This window comes from Staurois parvus, unplaced genomic scaffold, assembly GCF_062004578.1.
Source record: "Staurois parvus isolate SC_StPar_1 unplaced genomic scaffold, SC_StPar_1.0 ptg000012l, whole genome shotgun sequence".
NCBI classification, from domain to species: Eukaryota; Metazoa; Chordata; class Amphibia; order Anura; family Ranidae; genus Staurois; species Staurois parvus.
In genome coordinates this window covers 2,285,571-2,305,194 of record NW_028317808.1, presented here as the reverse complement: position 1 = coordinate 2,305,194, position 19,624 = coordinate 2,285,571, and the positions used below count along the sequence as shown (strand labels likewise).

General features: G+C 39.0%; 1 protein-coding gene across 2 annotated transcripts in view; it reads right to left on the bottom strand.

The window, feature by feature from the left end:
* Positions 1–15,275: 15,275 nt before the first annotated feature.
* Positions 15,276–19,624, bottom strand: part of PLPPR1 (phospholipid phosphatase related 1) — a 241,855-nt gene continuing 237,506 nt past the window's right edge. For both annotated transcript variants that reach the window (XM_089674666.1, XM_089674675.1), the window contains one exon: positions 15,276–18,696. In XM_089674666.1, coding sequence (XP_089530792.1) covers positions 18,664–18,696 — 33 coding nt within the window. In that variant the 3' untranslated portion in view covers positions 15,276–18,663. The remainder of the gene's footprint in view (positions 18,697–19,624) is intronic.

Here is a 19,624-nt window from a genome sequence, read left to right as displayed (position 1 = left end):
ATTCCTGCCATGAGAGAAGCCGTAAATCCTGTTGAAGATCTCACAATGCAAGAGATAGCAAAGACCTAGTTCTGTGGTAAAGAAAAAAAAATTTGCAACTGCCCCTACAAATAGCTGCAGGAACCCCCAATCACCTGAAGATGTAAGAATGTGTATGAATGTACTGCACTGAAAACTACATAAAGATTTATACAAATGTCATATAAAGCATTGCAATACAATTCTCCATCAAAAATGAGTACTTGTGTCTATAGATGAGACGACAACAACTTATCCAAAAAAACAACTCATATGTTACCTAAAACAACTCATATGTTGCACAGACATAAATTGTTGAAAAAATATTCAAATAAAGTCCAAAAGTGTAAATAGTGTAGCGCTACTCCCTTGACAGCCACTGGTTTTGGCTCCACTTATGTCCTGCACAGCCAAGCAATTTGCATTCAGAGTCAGTAAGTGGTCCATGCAGGGGCGTCCCTAGGGTTGGTGCCACCCGGTGCGATAACACTTGGGTACAACCCCTCCAAAGATCCCCACAGAATTGAACGGATCTGTTGATCGAGCATAATGGATCGGACTCCGATCCATTATGTTCAATCCGCAGATCTGATCCATCCTTCAGGGATCACCGGCATGCAACCTATACGGGGTGACACTGGACCTGCTCCACGAAAAGGTAAGTTGTAAAGAAAGCCGACAATCCCCACAGGATGGATCGGATCCATCCTGCAGGGATCGTCGGCTTGCTTTATAACTTACCTTTTCATGGAGAAGGTCCGGTGTCACCCCGTGCGGTCAGTGTCACCTGGTGCGGGCCACACCCCCCGCACCTTCCTCGGGACACCACTGTGTCCATGGGCTTGTTTTTGTTGTTTTATTTAGGAATAAACATCTTAGGGTCTAAGGGTATATGGGATGCCCATCTTGACTTAAAACTAATAACTGAGGACACGCTTCACAAAATGTAGGACCCTGGACTTTCTACTTTGTCCGCAGTGGCATCAGTCTCTTCATGGAGCAGTAACAGAGTCTCCGTGAGGACCTCATGGCCCCCTTTAAGTGAACCTCTTCAGACCCCAGCTAGAAACTACCCATCCAACTGGCTGTGTTTTGAAGAGTATCCTGATGCAAGAGTAAATGCTTGTACCACTGTCCCAGGGAGAGCTGGTTGGGTATAGCACTTATCAGTCCTCTTTCCTGTAGGCCCCAGGGGCGTAGAGGTACTCACACTGTTCTTATGTCCTGTAGCTTTGAAAAAAATGCTTTCAGAGAGCCCTCTGTCAGCTTCCTTTCCTTCCTTCCTCCAGCCTAGAGGCAGATTTCCCCCCCCCCTCCTTCTCCAGGGTCCCCTCCCAGGCTTTACAGCAGTCCAACTCATCACTCCATCTTCCACCCAACTCCCCTGCTGGCTAGGATCTCTCATATTTATAGGCCAGTCTGCCACACTGTCAGGTCTTCTGCCTGGGTATGGTCAGACTTCCATGAATATGCAGATCAGCTCTGCCTGACATCCACCCACTGGCTTCTAGAAACTTCTTCCAGCTTCTAGAATGGGTGGAGGTACAAGGGGACTGGTCTGTAGAACTCTCCAGCCTGATCTGCAGTAAACCCTCTGACTCACACCCAAGCTTCTAGCAAGCTTCTAGTTACACTCACAAACTATGTGCACAAGGGGGTACTACAATAGTCTCAAGTGAAAAAAAACATAAATCCCAGTTGTGCAAAAGCAAGCTTCTTAAATAAAGCGTGCTCAAAGTAAAAAGATCCAATCTTTTACCTTCACATAGAGGGTGAATGCTCACCTCCAGAAATTGAGGTCACTTTAGCATGTTGGCAGGCACCAGGACCCAGAGAACATTTACTCCACCTTGTATATGCAATAAATCAGAGGAACCACATGACCCAGCTTCACAACCACATTACTTGATGAAATTGACAGCAAAGAATATCCACCTCTTAAGCTCAAAAGGAAAAGAAGCAAAACAAAATACTCACTGCTAAAAAAAACACTTTATTAAAACTATATAAATGCACTTGTGGTCACTCTGATTGATTGCATATACAAGCTGGAGCCTGCTATCATGCTAAATTGACCTTTGTGGTGAGGGTCAATTTCTTGAGGTTAGCTGATGATCTGGCACTGATATGCAACAATGATGGGCACTGATAGGCAGCACTGATGGGCACTGATGGGTGGCACTGACTTATGGCACTGACTGGCAGCACTGCTGGGCACTTGACTGGCAGCACTGATGAGTGGCACTGCTGGACAGCACGACAGCACTGATGGGTGGCACTGATGGGCAGCACTAATGGGTGGCGCTGATGGGCACAGGTATGTGGCACTACTAGAAACTGCTGGGCACAGGTGGGTGGCACTGCCAAGCACTTTTGGGTGGCATTGCTGGGCACAGGTGGGTGGCACTGGTGGGTGGCACTACTGGGCACTGATCACTGGGTGTGCACCCCCAGGGGCACGCAGGAGGGAGCATTCTGGGAGGATGTCATATGACGCCCTCCCAGAACTGGACAACCGCGATGTAGCCGTCATTCGGCTATAGCGTGGTTGGCAAGTGGTTAAATAAGGGGGATCATGTTGAGATATAGTTGCAAGTAGAATATCATAGGATATGGAGAGATATTTTCTTAAGGGTTCATGTCCTAGACATAAAAAGAGGGTTGTCTGCAAAAACGGGCATGGTCTGAGAGAAAGCTGAGGAAGTGGGACAGTTGCTAGATTTTCCATCTACCCAAGGCAGATGAGATGAGGGTGCTAAATAAGACTAAGGGGTGAACCCATCCAGAGGAACCAAGAAAGGTAGAAGCCCTGATCAGGTTTAGGTCTGGCTGTAAATGAAAGGAGATGGGAAGCTAGATATCTCTGCCATCCTATAATATCCAGTAGAGTAGATTCAATCAAGGGACGTGGAGAAGAAAATCTGGAGAAAGGAACTCCAGACCATGGAAGGCCAGCAAGTGAGACCAGAACTGATTCCTTTTCCAGAGATACCTAGAGCTTATAAGAGGAACATCTACACCAGTCGATTACTCTAGCCATGTGAACTGCTGTACAGTACATAGCAGGATCGGGGAAGCCAACCAGCCATGTGGCTTTAGTCACATGGCTGTCCCTATCTGTACGCCCATGTGAAGGGTCAACTGCAGCCACCCAGAATACAGAGGTGCTCCATGCAGCCGGTGTGCAGACAGCCTGGTAAAACCAATGACAGGCAGCTGGCCTCGTGGACCTGCACTGACCTGCACACACATCTCAGACTGCAAATCCATGTGTATCCAATGCACAGATAAGAATGCAGGTGGACTATGTTATGATCCATGTACTGTATCCCGGGTTACTGAAGACAGCCCTTCATATGGGCATACAATAAGTATCCCTGTGTGAATAAGGCCTACAGTAAACCTTCCAGAATTTTTCTTTAATTGTCCCCAAGCCATCATTGGAAGCAAAACAAAATGGTTTGACTGCAATACCTACCTCCTCACTGGCACTGTCCCCTATAGAAATGTCTTTCCAATACTTGATGGCCTCAATCTTCCAGGATGAATGATGCCAAGCATCCTGCAATATGGAGGACTTCACCCATGGTGTATTGATGCAGACAGTGATGCTGACATCCAAATGCCAACTTTGCTCTCTATATCATCAGGAAAACATCAGAAGAGGAAAAGGATCCTGCATGTAATGTGTAAACCATCTGAAAAAAAGGAAAAAAACACACTGTGCCAAGGTAGATGGATAAGGATTGCCTGGAGATAGACTTAGAAAGATAGATAAGTCAAAAAAATCTTTTTAACTTACGCCAGCCAAATTTTGATTAATTTTGATTCAAAGATCAATCTTTTTGTATTCCATGGCCAATACAGCTCATACAGCTAGTCGCATGTTCTGTGAGAGGGTGCTTCCTGAAGCACATATTGTTCTGTACCAAAAATCAGGTTCACGCTTCCCAGGCAGGCTTAAATCTGATAAGTGGCTGTGAGAAATTCCTGGGTACAGATACTTTGTTATACAGCATGAGCTTCCTGCACTTCAAAGCCTGTGGTGAGTGTGTTTGGGAATACTATAGGTAAACAAAAGGGGGTTCTAGATCACCAACAAAATAAGTGGCCTGTTCAGCTGACATACTGAGCAGGTAGATTACACATGGATACATCTGACTTGTGAGAGTGACAGATATGTGTTAGGATGTCAGCTGTTGGGATGAGATGGTCATGATTTCTATCTAGTATTTTAAAATATTAAAAAACCTAAATCAGTATATAGAAATGCTGTAAAAATTGTTATAACTAAAATACTTTTGCAGAAATTATGTAATTGCTGATCCTGTGGTGGATTCTATTTATGCAAATTGACATTTCCTATATTATATGTATTTCCCAACAACTTGCAATCAAAACAAGAGATATTTTAGTAGTAGATAGTTAAGTGGGGCTGCATTAGATATATATGCATGCAGGTCTTTATGTTTTTTTTTCTTTCAGCAGGTAAGCAGGCGTCATTCATCACAACTGACAAGGATCTGGACGATAATAATTACCGTGGATTCATATTGCAGGGCCTTTTTACATTAAAAGACTTCTTAAAAACTGTGTTTGTGTTTAGTTACATAACCCATATTTATTCACATAGGGAGTGGTATATGGAGGCCTCTTTACCATTAAAAGGGACTTCCAGGTTCTGTCCCCCACCCACAGAAGCCCACAACCACAAGACCAGAGCTCTGGGGAAGGAGCTCTTGTCCTTATCAATATGGGGGCAAGCTGTTTTGCCAGGGGGTCTCTCCTAGCAAGGTAGCTTTCATGTTGAGGTCATGTAGCCTGGTATGGTTTTGGGGGCACATCCTCACCCCCCCCTCTCTCTTTCCTGGCCTGCCAGGTTGCATGCTTGAATAAAAGTTTGGTATTGAATTTGAGGGAACACTATTTTTTATAGGGTTCTCCTTAAAGTTCATGTTAGACCTAAAGGATCTGGTCTGAATATTGGGAAGGGAGGGGGCATGCCATTTTTTCCACACTGTCTTTTGTTTGCATTTACCCCAGGCTGCAAGCTGAATTTCCTAAGCAGGAATGAGTCACTGGTTGTTAGGACTGTGTCGGGTGCCGGTTCCCTAACAACCAGGAGCCATGACCAGGAAACTTTCACATTTAACAGCAGCTGCTAAATGTTTCAGTTCTTGCTGCAGTGAAAGTTTCAGCTCTATCGAGAACCCATTTGTTCAGCTGTTCATCGAACCCCCCAAACAATGAACGGATGAAGACAGCTCAGCCTTTCACCTTATCATTTGCTGCAAAATTACCATATTAGTAGTCTGAGTGATATATAAGCAATCATAAATGAGTATACCAAAAATAAATAAACAGATAATAAAAAAAAAAAATTGTTATCACATAACCAAATAATTTTTTACTTACAAAAGCATATGTCAGAGCAAAAGAGAAGATGACTTCCAAGATGAGAGGCCAGAAAATGGTGTCCAGCCTCTCTTTTGCTCTGACATATTCTTTTGTAAGTAAAAAATTATTTGGCTATGTGATAAAAAAAACATTTTTTTGACTATCTGTTTATTTATTTTTTAGTATACTCATTTATGATTGCTTATATATCTATTAGAAAGTCCTTTGTATCTCATGCACCCTGAGGAAGATCTAAAATGTGGAATGATCGAAACACTTCAGGTTTTTGCTTTCTTTTCTATGTGGTTTCATATTCTTGTATTAACAGTTCTCTTGTAAGAATACTGTCAGAGCAATATTCTTTTTAGAAATCATGTATTTATTATTACAATGGAAATGTGTATGTAATAAAGTTGATAAAAATCTTTTTTAACCAAATGTCTCTTTCAATATATGTATGATCCTATTGCTGCATTAAAGTCCCACTGGGAGTTCTTTGGGTACACAGAATCTTTGTGATTGGGCCCACTGGATATACTTACCTGTTGACTGATTGAAGAAACGGCTGCATATCTTTAAGCACTGGACTTTTTGAGTTTACAGCTTATTTTAATATTTAGACAGATGTTGTGTATTGTGACATGAAGCATTTATTCATACAAATGTGCAAAGTTACTAAAAGGAACTATTAAAGTCATGTTACAATTCAGCGAAACTCAACCACATTGACCATATTTGTGGAAAGCAATGCAAATTGTTTTTTGCCTCTGCCCTTTTCTGGAACTCACAATTGAAACAGTCTATTCATGGTTGTTGTCAAATGACTTTAGAATTCCTTCCTGTCCAAACACACCTTGCACATACTTTTTCATGTACTGCTATAGGGAATTTAAATCTTTTTGTAGTTAGCTGTCTTCTCTGTAGATGACACCAGCTTTCTAGAGGCCTAAAGTAACGTTTTTGTTAAGTGAATAAAAACCAGAATTCGGAAGTAGGTTACTACTGTCAAATGTGTAAACATGATCTAAAGCAACCAAAGTGGAATTATAGAATTTTACCCTCTAGGAATTCCCTTAATAGAAAACATTGTAGCAAAATGTGTAATAAAATAAACAGAACAGCAGTTTAGCAACAACTCTTCCCTAGGGAACAATAAAAAGACAGTATTGAAAAAAATACTTAATAAAATGCCTGGCATAAACGATGGTAATTTCTTTTTGTGACATAAAATTAGACACCACAATGGCCAGAATTAATAGAAACTGTTAAATGTTTATGCTTTCCAGTCAAAGTGGTACACATAATAAACCTAAAATGTGGTTTACTTTAGCAATAAAGGGGATATATAGACATTTAAATAGAATTAAAACATGTAATAGAATACATTAACTGAAGTTGTAACAGTTTGATTAACTACCATGTATTGAAAATAAACTGCAAATAAGTGGTTTGGACCTTCCTTGTGGTAAAACAAAGGGGGTAATTCCTGACTCCCTTTTTATTTTCCTCTCTTTTTTCCCTTTTTAGTTGTTTACAGCATTCAGCCTACAGAAGTCCACCTGCAAAAGAATTAGGGCATGAATTCATGTTTTTTTAAAGTAGAACTTAGGCCTCCCTGGAAAGGAAATGTGCTGCAGCACTTAATTGTAAGTGCAGCTGCATTTACAGTTTTTCTTTTACCATACCTCTTGCAAAATCTCCAAATACTTGTGCAGCCTACTAGTGAAGTCCAGCTCCCTGTAATGGGGTAAAAATAAAGCTGCATTGCTTCCTTAATCAGCACAGTATTGCCATCCTTATGTATGCTGTGCCTGTTCACACCAGAGATAGGATGAGAAGATATTGCTTGAGACATGGCTATTGGCAATGTCCCTACTAATTCACAGAACTGTAGCTTATCCATTAACAGCTGGTCACATCTAGTCCTGCCCATTGCTTTCCAGATTGAAAGCACTGTCTCTCTTACAAAAATACTCCCACTGTGAGCTGCAGTGTCTAGGAGGGGGAACGTATGAGGCAATTTGGGAAGCTTGTGCATCACATAATAACTGGATTTTGGACTGATATAGGTTGTCACACAAGAGCCATTAGATGTACTTTATTATGATATAAAAAATTCTGATATGCAATAGCCCATATTATCTAGATATCAGTTTACTGTTGTCAGATAAAAAGATGAGTTCCAATTAGTTGCTAGAGGTTCTTTCACATCCTCATTTCTTTATGCACAATTTTATCAAAAAGCCCTGTAAAGTGCCATTATACCAAACAAATGGGCAGCAATAAATTTCACCAAGAGTCCAAAATCTGTACACAAGTAGCAGAAACACATCTTTTGGCAACATGTCTAATGATTTGGGGGAGGAGGATGTTCTTCTAGTTTTTCAGTTTAACCAAGAAATCAAGAAAGATGCACCTTGATCAATGATAATCATTTCTGAGCTCTTACAATCACCCCATAATCCCCTCCTTTCATACCTTCGAAATCCAGCCTTTCCCCCAGCCAGGTCCACACCACAGGTCTTTACTCGCTGGTCTACGGCTGGTCTCACCCAGACCCAGCACTTTATGTGCAGGAATAAATTTAAATCCTTTGCCTTACTATGTGAGCCCCATAACCTCCCTGCCTCTGAGTTATTCAGGTATCTGCAACTGAAACATTTCTTTCCTCCGTATACAATGGCTGCTATCCCAGCACCTCCTTTGTCTCCTTTTGAGCGAGCATGCCTCAGGGACCCCCATAGACGGGGCCTCATTTCCTATTTATATTCCCTCTTCACAACCTCAACTATCTCATCGTTACCCTCGTACATAAATAAATGGGAAGAGGATTTAGGACGGCAAATCGACCCTCCAGATTGGGACCTCATTTGGTCCAACACCAAAGAGTCATCGCAGAATATTGTGGACCTGGAGACCAACTACAAAGTCTTGACCCGCTGGTACCTAGTCCCAGCTAGAATTGCAAAATTCACCCCTGATTACCCCTCAGCATGTTTCAGGGGCTGCGCAGACCCGGGTACATTTTTTCATATTTGGTGGGATTTCCCAATCGTCCGAGCATTTTGGGAGGAGGTTTTTAGAATACTATCCACACTCAGTGCCATAACCCTCCATCCAAGTCCATTAGTTGCGCTTCTCAACCTGTGACCACCTGACACCACAAAGGCAAATTTCAAACTCATTCTACAAGTCACCACCGCAGCCAAGCAGGTTATCGCTAAGTCATGGAAGTCTCCCTCGCTGAGTATGACAGCAGTTACGAACAGGGTCATTCAGGCGATGATTCACGCAAAAATAGAAGCCACTATTTTAAGTTCAAGATTTGGAATCCCTGGGTAGAGCATTTCCTCCCTCCCAATTTTGATGACTCCCTTCTTAATCCGTAACCTATACCTCTTGCCTTATTGGTACCATTCCTTACCAATACTGCGATTTTCCCCCTTCTCCCCCTACCGTGGAGCCGTGTGCCCCTTTCCACCCTCCCCTTCTTGTTAGGCCTCATTTGCCATTTAATAGTCATCTATGTTCGCGATGCCTGACATTGTATTATTGGATATCTTTACTGTGCAATAACTGTACACCTTTAATGACCCATACTCTTACTTATTATCTTGTTTTGTTTCATGTTAAAACAATAAAATATTTGAACAAGATAATCATTTCTGAGAAAATTTTGAAAAAAAGAATTAAGAGTTCTGAACAGCAGCAGCAAACCACTAGCAGAGCAATACATCCATATGAAGTGGCAAGCACCTGCAGTGCAATACACCTAGATTAAAGGTCAAGTACAAGTAGTGGGGTGTTACATCAGCTACAAAGGATTAGGGCCCATACTGGTGTCCCAGAGGCACTTTCAAACCTGTATGGCTATCTTCAAATTCAGCAGAACCTGTTTACAGCCAGTAATTCAGGCATAAACCCAAATTTTTCGCCCATTCAGTTTTTTGGGTTTTTTTAAGTTTCACAGAAGATTTTTTCAATTCTGTTGTGGATCAATGCAATCTTTATGCCCAGCAGTACATCGCTAACAATCCCAGTTCCATTTATGCCCCTCAGTTTGAGTGGAAACCAGTCACAGTTCAAGAATTTAAAGTGTTTCTTGGCCTTACACTAATAATGGGAATAAAAAAAATTAACTGCAGCCCTATTTGTCCACACACCCCATTCACCATATGCCACTATATTCCTTCATTATGTCAAGGACACACTATAATTATGTGATTTTTACAGCTCTATGACAATTACCTGTGCCCTCCCCAAAATCACCCCAGATACAGCAAGCTTTATAAAATGAGGCCACTGATCAATTATTTTAACCCAATTTTCTTTTCTGAAATGTATACTCCTGACAAATATATCTGTGTTGATGAGTCCCTCATCAATTTTACAGGCAGAATGCACATCAAACAATACACTATATCCCAAGTAAATGAGTCAGATACAGGGTGAAAATATACAAAGAGGGCCACAGGGTACACATCTGACTTCCAGGTTTATAAGAGAAAAGACAGCCAGCTAGAGCCCCTTAGATGTCCAGCCTATAAGGACGCACAGTAGAACAATTTTGTTGGATCTTGTATCATCCCTATTCTATTAAGGATACCACCTCTATGTGAACATTTTTTACACCAGCCTTCCACTTTCCTGTCGCCTTTGTCTCCAACACACTGTAGCCTGTAGCACAGTTCAAACAAATCGGCAAGGCTTCCCAAAATGACTTGTCTCTGCAAAGCTGAAAAGGGATGTGTCAGTCAGTTTGCAGAATAAAGAAATCTTGGCCCTTACATGGAAGGAAAAGTGGGATGAGTATTTCCTTTCCTCCATCCACCAACACACCACAGTGGAAATCCAAGAAAGGGACAGTTCAGTCCAAAACCTGATTGCATACACAACTGCAATCAGTTTATGGGAGGTATATATATTATAACAACTAAATGATGCAGTCCTACCTAGTCAACAGAAGATCCATCCAGTAGTACAAACGAGTGTGCATTTACCTTTTTCCAATTGGTCATGTACAACTCCTATGTCATCTATCATAAATCCACAGAAATACCTGGCTCCTGCATAAAGTATCAATAGGAGATTTTAACAGCCCTTATTTATCAGAACAGCCCTGCACCTGAACACTTTCATTCTTATGCAGTGAGCAGGCAGCATGAAAGACACTTACCCAATATTATCCCTCCTACTGAAACAGGCCAAAAACCCTGAATAAAATGCTGTGTATGCAATAGTAATAGAAAAAGGTGTGACACCAGATATTATTGTTCCCAATGTCTCTCATAACCTGGCCTTCATATAGGAGACTGCACCCATCGCTACCAAACCTCACTATGATATTAGTGAAGATATGATGAGGAAATTTATGATGTGACTACCTGCTATTTCCCCATAACTGATGTCATATGTATTAACCATTTGCCTGTTTTCTCATCCTTGTTTTTGCCTGTTGTCTGGACTGACCATTTGCCTGCATACTGACCACACCACTGCCTGCTGCATGAACTGACCCTGACCTGTTTATCGACCACATTCCTGCCTTTTGCCTGAATTGACTTTAGCTTGGTAATCAACCATGTTTTTTGCCTGTTGCTTAGACTGATCGTTTGCTGCTGTAAGGTAAGGCCCTGCCACTGTAGTAGTGGGATTGAAGACAACACAGGGTTTTCACATATACTGTACAGAGTGAGGGGCACCAGAATAGTGTTTCTGAATGGAAAAAAACTAGCTTTTGGTTTTATCTTGGTTTTTTATTTTCTGGATTAGGGTCTGAAGTCCAGAGGCTTCTAAGAGCTTTGGGTGGTAAGAAGCCTCTATCCCTGTGTACAGGTCCAGACCTACTAAAGCCCTAAGATTGATGTTTCTGTCTGCTACTTAAACTAATCCTTTGGCTATTTTTTTGGCCACTTAGCTGCCCTCTGCCTGTACTGAACCTGACTTGTTTATTGACCATGTTCCTGCCCTCTGCCTGGACCATTACTTTGCCTGTTTGCTTACCATATCCCTACCTGACACCAGTACTGACCAATCTACCTGTCCCACTGGTTAAGTTCCTGCAAGACACCAGTCCCACCCATCCTCTGTTGACAGATGCACTACTGAAACCACAGGTACTCTTTTGTTTATCCTTTATTTATCTTCCTGTACTTCCTGGCCAGTGAACATAGTATTATGCTATGGGGCAGCCACATACCAATAGGTTAGGCCTGCTTGGCTTTCAAGAACAGGGACTGCTGTAGATGAAGCTACATTATGCTATATTCACTGACCACTCATACAGAGGTTACCATTACAGTACATTATTTTCTATACAGTGTTGGTTGATTTTTGTGATACACAGGTTGCAATGTAGGATATATAGTCAGTCCAAACATTGAAAAGTTATAAATTGAAAAGAGATCTGTGCAAATGTCTAATTGCACGAACCCATTAGGCCCTAAAGCTTCACTCTTATTTCAACTACATTAAAATAAAAAAAATGAGCAGGAAGAATAAATCATAAACCTGCAGGTGTGTGCTGAGTGTAAAAATTAGAGGGGGTACTTTAATTAGGTCTCCCAATGTGAAACTATCTTTGACTATCTCTTTCCATTCTGCTTCAACTGGCGTAGCTAGTTCAATCCCCCCTCACAATTCCAATATAGAACAAATCCCAGCATACCCCTATAATATTAGAAATCTGTGAAAACCCATACCCCAAAACTCATCATGTTTCACCCCAAAAAAGGGCTTCTTTAGGAGTATTAGAGTGTCATTACTAAAAGTAAAACATATCTTAAATGTACTCAAGCAAATAATGCTATGTGCTTTTTTTTTTTAGCACATTTAGTTTATTTGTTAAAATGACAGCTTTGTGGGAAAAAAAATACTTTCATCATTTTCCAAAGAATTTTGGGGAAAAAAAAGCAACTTCAAAAACTTACAATGCCTCTTGCTAGATACCTCAGAATATCTACTTTCTAAAAAGAGGTCATTTTGGGGGTATTTGTGTTGACTTTACATTTTAGGGACTCAAGAAATTAGATTTCTAAGGCAGTCAGAACATAAGAACTTAATCGATTTTAAAATATATAAACCACAGTTTATAGACTCTGTAACTTTGAAACTCTAACACAGACTAACAAATATACACTGATTTGGGTTAAGAAAAAATGCAGAATACATTTTGACCTACATTTATAAAGATATAAATATATATGCGAGAGCAAGAGATTAGGTTAGTAAAAGTCCTTTTTTACTGGTACCCGATCCGTTTAATGAGCTTTTAAAGGATCAGTTCACCTTTAATAAAAATGAATTTATTAATAATAAATGCACATTTTGTTGCAGGTAAAAAAATGTGCATTTATTATTTTGTGTTGCAGGAGCCTGTAAACCATGGCACCAGTGATCAGCAGGTCTCTTGCAGATCTGTCAGTATATCTCCTTGCTCGTACATGATGTAGTGGCAAGCAAATATACTGACAGGAAGACTCAATGAACTACCATGATGCTCCACAGCGACATGTTATTTAATTGAGAACTACAAGCTGACAGCCGCTAAGGCTGGCAAGACTTGTAGTTTCTCAGTCACAGAACACTGTGAATGAGTGACGTGGCATAGCCACGTTTTTTAAAAATTTGACTGCTAGCAAGGGGGGAAAAGATCCCCCCCCGCTAGCTGTCAAAGTGGGGGGTGGGGGAAGCGGGGGCTGGTCTGATCATAAAATATTACATGTTATACCCTAAATATGGGTGTAACATGTTATGAAAGGTGAACTTATCCTTTAATCCTTGTAATATGGGGGGGAGAGTTCAGCTTTAAGAAATTTATAATTTATATTTATACTATTTTTATTTTGCATTCAAATAACCAGAAAATCATGTGGATCCCAATTTCTTCTCAGGTTTAGTGATTTAAACTGGCATTTAGTAGGATTCTGGTTACTACTTCACTGTTATCAACTACTGTATATACCATGGAACATCATGGTAGAATGCATTCTAGGATACAGGTAGCAGACACCAACAATTTAATGTCATAGGCTGATTGACTATGTTGCCAAAACCAGAAAATATAGACTGTACATATGAAGCCAATTTCTAGACAACACTTATCTTTATAAACATAGTAATGCAAAGGAACAATTGATGCAATGTACACAAAATGTGTATGTTTAGTCAGTTTTCAATCAATGATTTTATGGAATCTCTAAACATTTTCACTTTAAGTAATTGCATTTAATAATAGGTAATAAAATGGTGATTATCTATAAACACAGTTATGAATGGTCATCATCATACATGCCATATACAACATCTCCTAAGGTTTACTGATATGCTACACTGGTCATTGTAACATTTGTTGAAGAGAATTATTTTTGACTTCATAGTTTATTTACAGTCACTATTAAATAAAGAAAATAAATTATATAAAGATCGTGAAATGTATTATTTAAACATTTCAGCTGATATCTACATTACTGTATGAGCCAGTTCTAGAGAGCAAATAGTTAAAAAGCAGATAACTAAGGTTTTCTCCCATTCAATGGATATTATGTAATAATGTGCATAAAGACAAGAACTAAGTGCATGTCTGTGTAAATCCTGTGTGTCCGTCGATGCACTTGACAAGGTACAGATGAAAAATGGGTACTACTATCTCCCCCTTGGTAGGGCATGTTCCAAATTTGATCTCTTGACACCTAATGATCACGTGCACCACCTGAGATCAGCATGAAGGTTTCAGGAAAGCCTTTGGGAAAGTCCAGAGGGATGACACTTGTCAGGGAGGAGGAAACTGTGATGTCATCATGCTGAGTAGAATCACTGTGAGAAGCAAGGAGCTAGTTGGTCTCTTGATAACTAATGATCACGTGCACCTCCTGAGATCAGCACAAAGGTTTCAGGAAAGCCTTTGGGAAAGTCCAGAGAGATGACATATGACAGGGAGGAGGAAACTGTGATGTCATCATGCTGAGTAGACTCACTGTGAGAAGGAAAGAGCTAGTTGGTCTCTTGACATCTAATGATCACATGCACTACCTGACATCAGCACAAAGGCTCCAGGAGGCCTGTGACAAAGTCCAGATGAATGCAACTTGTCAGGGTAGAGAAAACTGTGACATCAGCGTCTAGGTGGAATCACTGTGGGACAGAAATAGCTTGTAGACTGGTAATCATTGCAGAATCGAGTATTTTATTCTAATGCACAAGTTTTTCTATACCAACATGAGTGAAATGTTAGAGGCCTTGTTTTAATAAATATTCAATGAGCACTATGGAGTTTCTCTGTGTTTTCCTTATGAGCGTATGAGTTCCTGAGCATTTCTTGGAAGTAGATCTAGACTGGGAAGGAGACTGGTAGAAGCTGTAATACAATGTTGTTTATGGCCTCCTGTTGACACTGAGGTCCACCATAATAGGTGAGGGCACATCTGATAGTGCACCTGGGTGGATGAAGTCAGCAGTTGGATGGAGTTGTTGATCTCTGATACCAGACTAGCATGTTGAGACTTATTGAATCTTGAATCTCTAGGATTTGTGTGAGATTTTCACACTGGAATTTCCCAAACAGCAAAATATTAACTGACAGGGTAAACCCTTCACTACACTTTCCAGAAAAAAAAAGTTTCCCTTAAATATACTTTAGTTGCTCTTATTGCTAAAGATACTGCACCTTGCACATTTCTCTGTGCCAAATTTGTGACAAAGGAAGTCTTTCTCACCGTGCAAAGAAATATTCCAGCTCACAAGACACCAACAGTGTCAGAAGACTGAAAGTAACCATCACTGGGATTTGTTAATTCCATAGTCAGCCCATTACACACAAAAATAATAGCTGCCACCACAAAATTTAATGGAAGCACACACTGTAACATTTCTGGCCTTTATTACATGTCTGTAACACACACCTCCATGCAGACAGAAAGGTTGAAAATATGGTAACACCCTTTGAAAAGACAATAATTCTTTGATTTCTTGTTTAGAACATTTAGAGAATGAGATTAATTGTTTTTATACCATTTTAAAAACAGAAAAGAAAAAAATGCAAGAAAATATTTACAAAAAAGATAGTAAAAAATATAGAACAAGCAAAGGCAAAATAAATGAGACGAAATGTGAAAAAGTACTTGTATGAATGTAAGAGTGCTGAAATAGTTGCCTATTCCTGAGTAGACACTCCTTTAAAATTTATGTGGGAATAAATCCACTCAACCACACTAGTTAAAATTGAACAGTTTATTGCTCAAAAACGTTTAAAATTTAAACATCACCAAGTACTTACTGGTTTAAACCAGAATAAAATACAGACATTTCAAAACATGAAAGTGATATATCTTGGTAAGGACTGAAATTGTATACTACCAAGAAAAGAAATGTTGTATATTACTGAGAAAATAATGTTCATTTTAATGTTCAAATGTAAATTTTTTATATTATTTAGTTTTTTTTTTAAGAAATAAAATGAATAGACCATAACATTACCAAAAATGTATATGCCATTTTATGCAAGCCAGCCATCACAAGCTGTCTCTACATGATCCTTTATATTTCAGCCATGCGTGAGGATAAACTGTGGACAGTATTAGTACAAGGGGTTTCCCGTTAAACTTGAAAATGTCACTTTTTAATATGGTAAAGTTTCTCGGTGTTAATTTACAATTACAAATTCAAAAACTGTACAAACAACATTACTTATTAAATATCAGCAGGACAATTATGTTTTTTGTTTGAAATGTAATAAGTCAATGCTTTGCTTACAAGCACCAACAATATTTTCACAGTCATTGTAGTTCTAGAAGAAATAGTAATCAAGAAGCAATACACAGGGGTTTCTTTCCAGAGAAGTAGCTGGGCTCCTGCTTCAAGCTTCTACCGCTGATGCAAAGTAATTTGCACTTTATATCCCTTATTTACTACTATGGTTCTAACAAACGGTTTTCCAGTGTGCAGGACTGCAGGACACATCAATCGGCATAATGTCACAAAGTGGGTTTCTGATTCAGCTAACCTGCATTGTAGGGCCTGTGTCAACCATCATTTGCAGCTTGAAAGTCAGTGGAAATACAAAAGCAGCTCCAAGAAGATTGATGCAGTTTAGAAAGAGATCAAATGCTGGTCAGAAAGAGGTCACATGCAGATCGAATGCACCCATCAACAAACTGTGTATGTTCTTGAAGGAAACTCAAACAACTCAATATACAGTTAAATGCAATTGGAAACAGCTGCACTTCTCTAACAACCCAAGCCCAAGGACCTTCAACACAGGCTCTAATGCAGGCTATAGACGGTTCATTTACCGGCAGATTTTTCGTCCGAAAAACAAAACATTGTTTGTTCTGTAAACTGATGTTGCCACCAATGATGATCGGCTGTTTTTCACAAATTTTCCAGCATAACCAATAAACAAAATGAGGGGGAACCGCGAAAATCGTCTGATGCCATTGCCCCACTAACAGTGCGAAAATCGGCCGATTATTCTTTCGGATGAAAAATTGGCCGATAAACGAACCGTCTATGGCCTGTGTAAAAATCATCTGTGAATTAGGTCCATTTCAACCTGATAAATGTTGTCTGTTATGTCTGTTGTAGTACACATAAGTACTATGAGCTAAAACAAGTGTCATCAACAGCATGTATAAAAAGTGAGTTTGGAACCCACATGCAGGCACCATAGCAGCAGTGAAAGAAAATGTCATACAGCAGCTGCTTTTTATGACAACAGCAAATTGATATGGGCACATTTTTTCCATGTCAAAATTTTAAAATAGATCATTCAACACTGACTAAGCTGATCCTTTTGTTTCAAGTTTGTAGCATGTTTATATTATTTATAAAAATCAAAAGTTTCACTATAGTTGTATACTTAGAACTTGATGTCCTTTCTGAAGCTAAAGGGTACCCAATGACACCTGTTTGCTTACTCCCGGGAAGGCAAATGCAATGACGTAAAAATTTCAACACCAGCATCATTTAACTTTGAACTAAATTACAATTTTTTTTTCTTTTGCTGAATTGTTATATACATGTATGAAAGAAAAGTTTCACTATAGTTGTATACTTAGAACTTGATGTCTTTTCTGAAGCTAAAGGATACCCAATGACACCTGTTTGCTTACTCCCGGGAAGGCAAATGCAATGACGTAAAAATTTCATAGACAACACCAGCATCATTTAACTTTGAACTAAATTACATTTTTTTTTTCTTTTGCTGAACTGTTATATACATGTATTAATGAGTCAATATCTTGCAAAGATAGGAATAACAATTAATGGAAGCTTGGTAGCTGCTATGAGGCCCACTCCATCATTCTGTGACACATATAGTAACAAGGGAACGGATGAATGGTATCTGGTTACAATCTTAAGTATCTATAGTGAAATTGATTACTTACAGGACATAACTGTCAATAGGAGGATTTTATGAGAATCTACCTTTAACTTTGGCTGGTATTGCTTTGGATTTCCTATACAATTTTTGGAATCCTATCCTTGTGGTCCTCATTCTCAAAATACCCACCCTAAATGTACTTTCTTAGGTTACATTGGTATACAGCATGCTCTCCATCCCTGGGCCCTATTATAGCTGAGTGGGTGCATTAATCTTATCATCAGGCCCTGTACAAAATACCATTTCAGAAAACATATACTTTTTAACAGTTGTCAAATCACAGATGTAACTGTACTGTCAATCTACATTTTAATGTATCTTTAAGCTGAAACAACATGAAAAAATCTGCCCATACAAGTGTAATATGTCAGTTACTAATAAAGATTAGTAGAAGTGTTTGGAGCATAATTCATAACTTAGTAGAAAGAAAAATGTTATGCTCATTCCTATACATATTTCAAGTATAAAAATCTCCTGTTTTGTAAAGAAATAAAATTAAAATGTTTGATAGCATTTTAATTTACACAGCAGTTTAATGCATATAAAATAATACAAAAATTGTATACAAACATGATCACATAACATTGACGATTCAAAAAGATGGTAGTTTTTTAGTGCACCATATACCATAACAGGAGAAAATTGCATTATGGCATAATAATGGGATGTTGAAGTTGACACTACAATAGAATAAAACAAAATATTAGGGCAAGCTACATCACTTCCTTGAACAAAATTGTACAAAACATCTAGCTAACTAGATAGAACATAATACTGATAATCACAGTTTAACATTGAGCAACTGTGTTTCTTGTTGTTCTTGCGCTAATGTAGTATAAAAACAGTTCTTTATATTTCCATAAAAGATTTCAAGTGACTTCAGTCATCGATGAAGAGTGATTCTGTGAAAAGGACATGTAAAAATAATCATTAGACCAGCTAAGAACATTAATCCATAGAATTTTTTAAAAAATACAACATTTTAGGAGAAGAAAGATATTGTTGAAAGATGCATAGAGCAATAATGATGTGCCAAAATACATTAAACAATGGCATCAAATGAAAAATTATTTTAAAGTCTGTTCAGCAAACACTTGGTTGTTATGAGATACTGCATTTTCCCTTTACCACACTGAATATGCCACAACTGGTATTTCTGTTTTGGGTGGATACTTGTGGGTGTATCTACCTAAGGACTTAAACATTCCTGTGAACCTACATTCTTTGCACTCTACACACTAGCTATAAAAATAACACTTTTCTTTAAGCCAAGCAAGGCAACCATATCCCCGATTGCTGTATGTACAGTATTTCCATAATATATCCCCAGAAGATACAAAAAGCCAGGAATGAGTTATATTTATGTAAGATTTCCTAAAACTTTAACACAAATTTATGCAAATGCATACATCCCAACTTTTTGAGACCGAAGACAGGGACACTGTTTAGTACACTGAGGAAAGTATGTAGGGAAAAGAGACATTCCAACCAGCCAAATTATACTAACTATACAGAATTTATATTTATAAAGGTGAAAATGAAAGGTATCGAAGACAAACCTTACATAAAGTTTGTCTCAACTGGAGTGCAGGCTATCCGCTTTTAAAGTGGCGTTTTCTAAGCTGTGCAGAAAAAAATTAATGATAGAAGCTGATTGTTTACTATGGGGAATAAAACTGGTGGAGACATGTCTCAGACATTTTTTTAATAATTCCCCAAAGTGGTTGGTACACTTTGAAATGTGTTTTTCAACATAATATCTGCATAATATTTGCTTTTAAAATAACAAAAGCAATTATAAAGGTTGAATGAAATGTTAAGCTAAGTTTT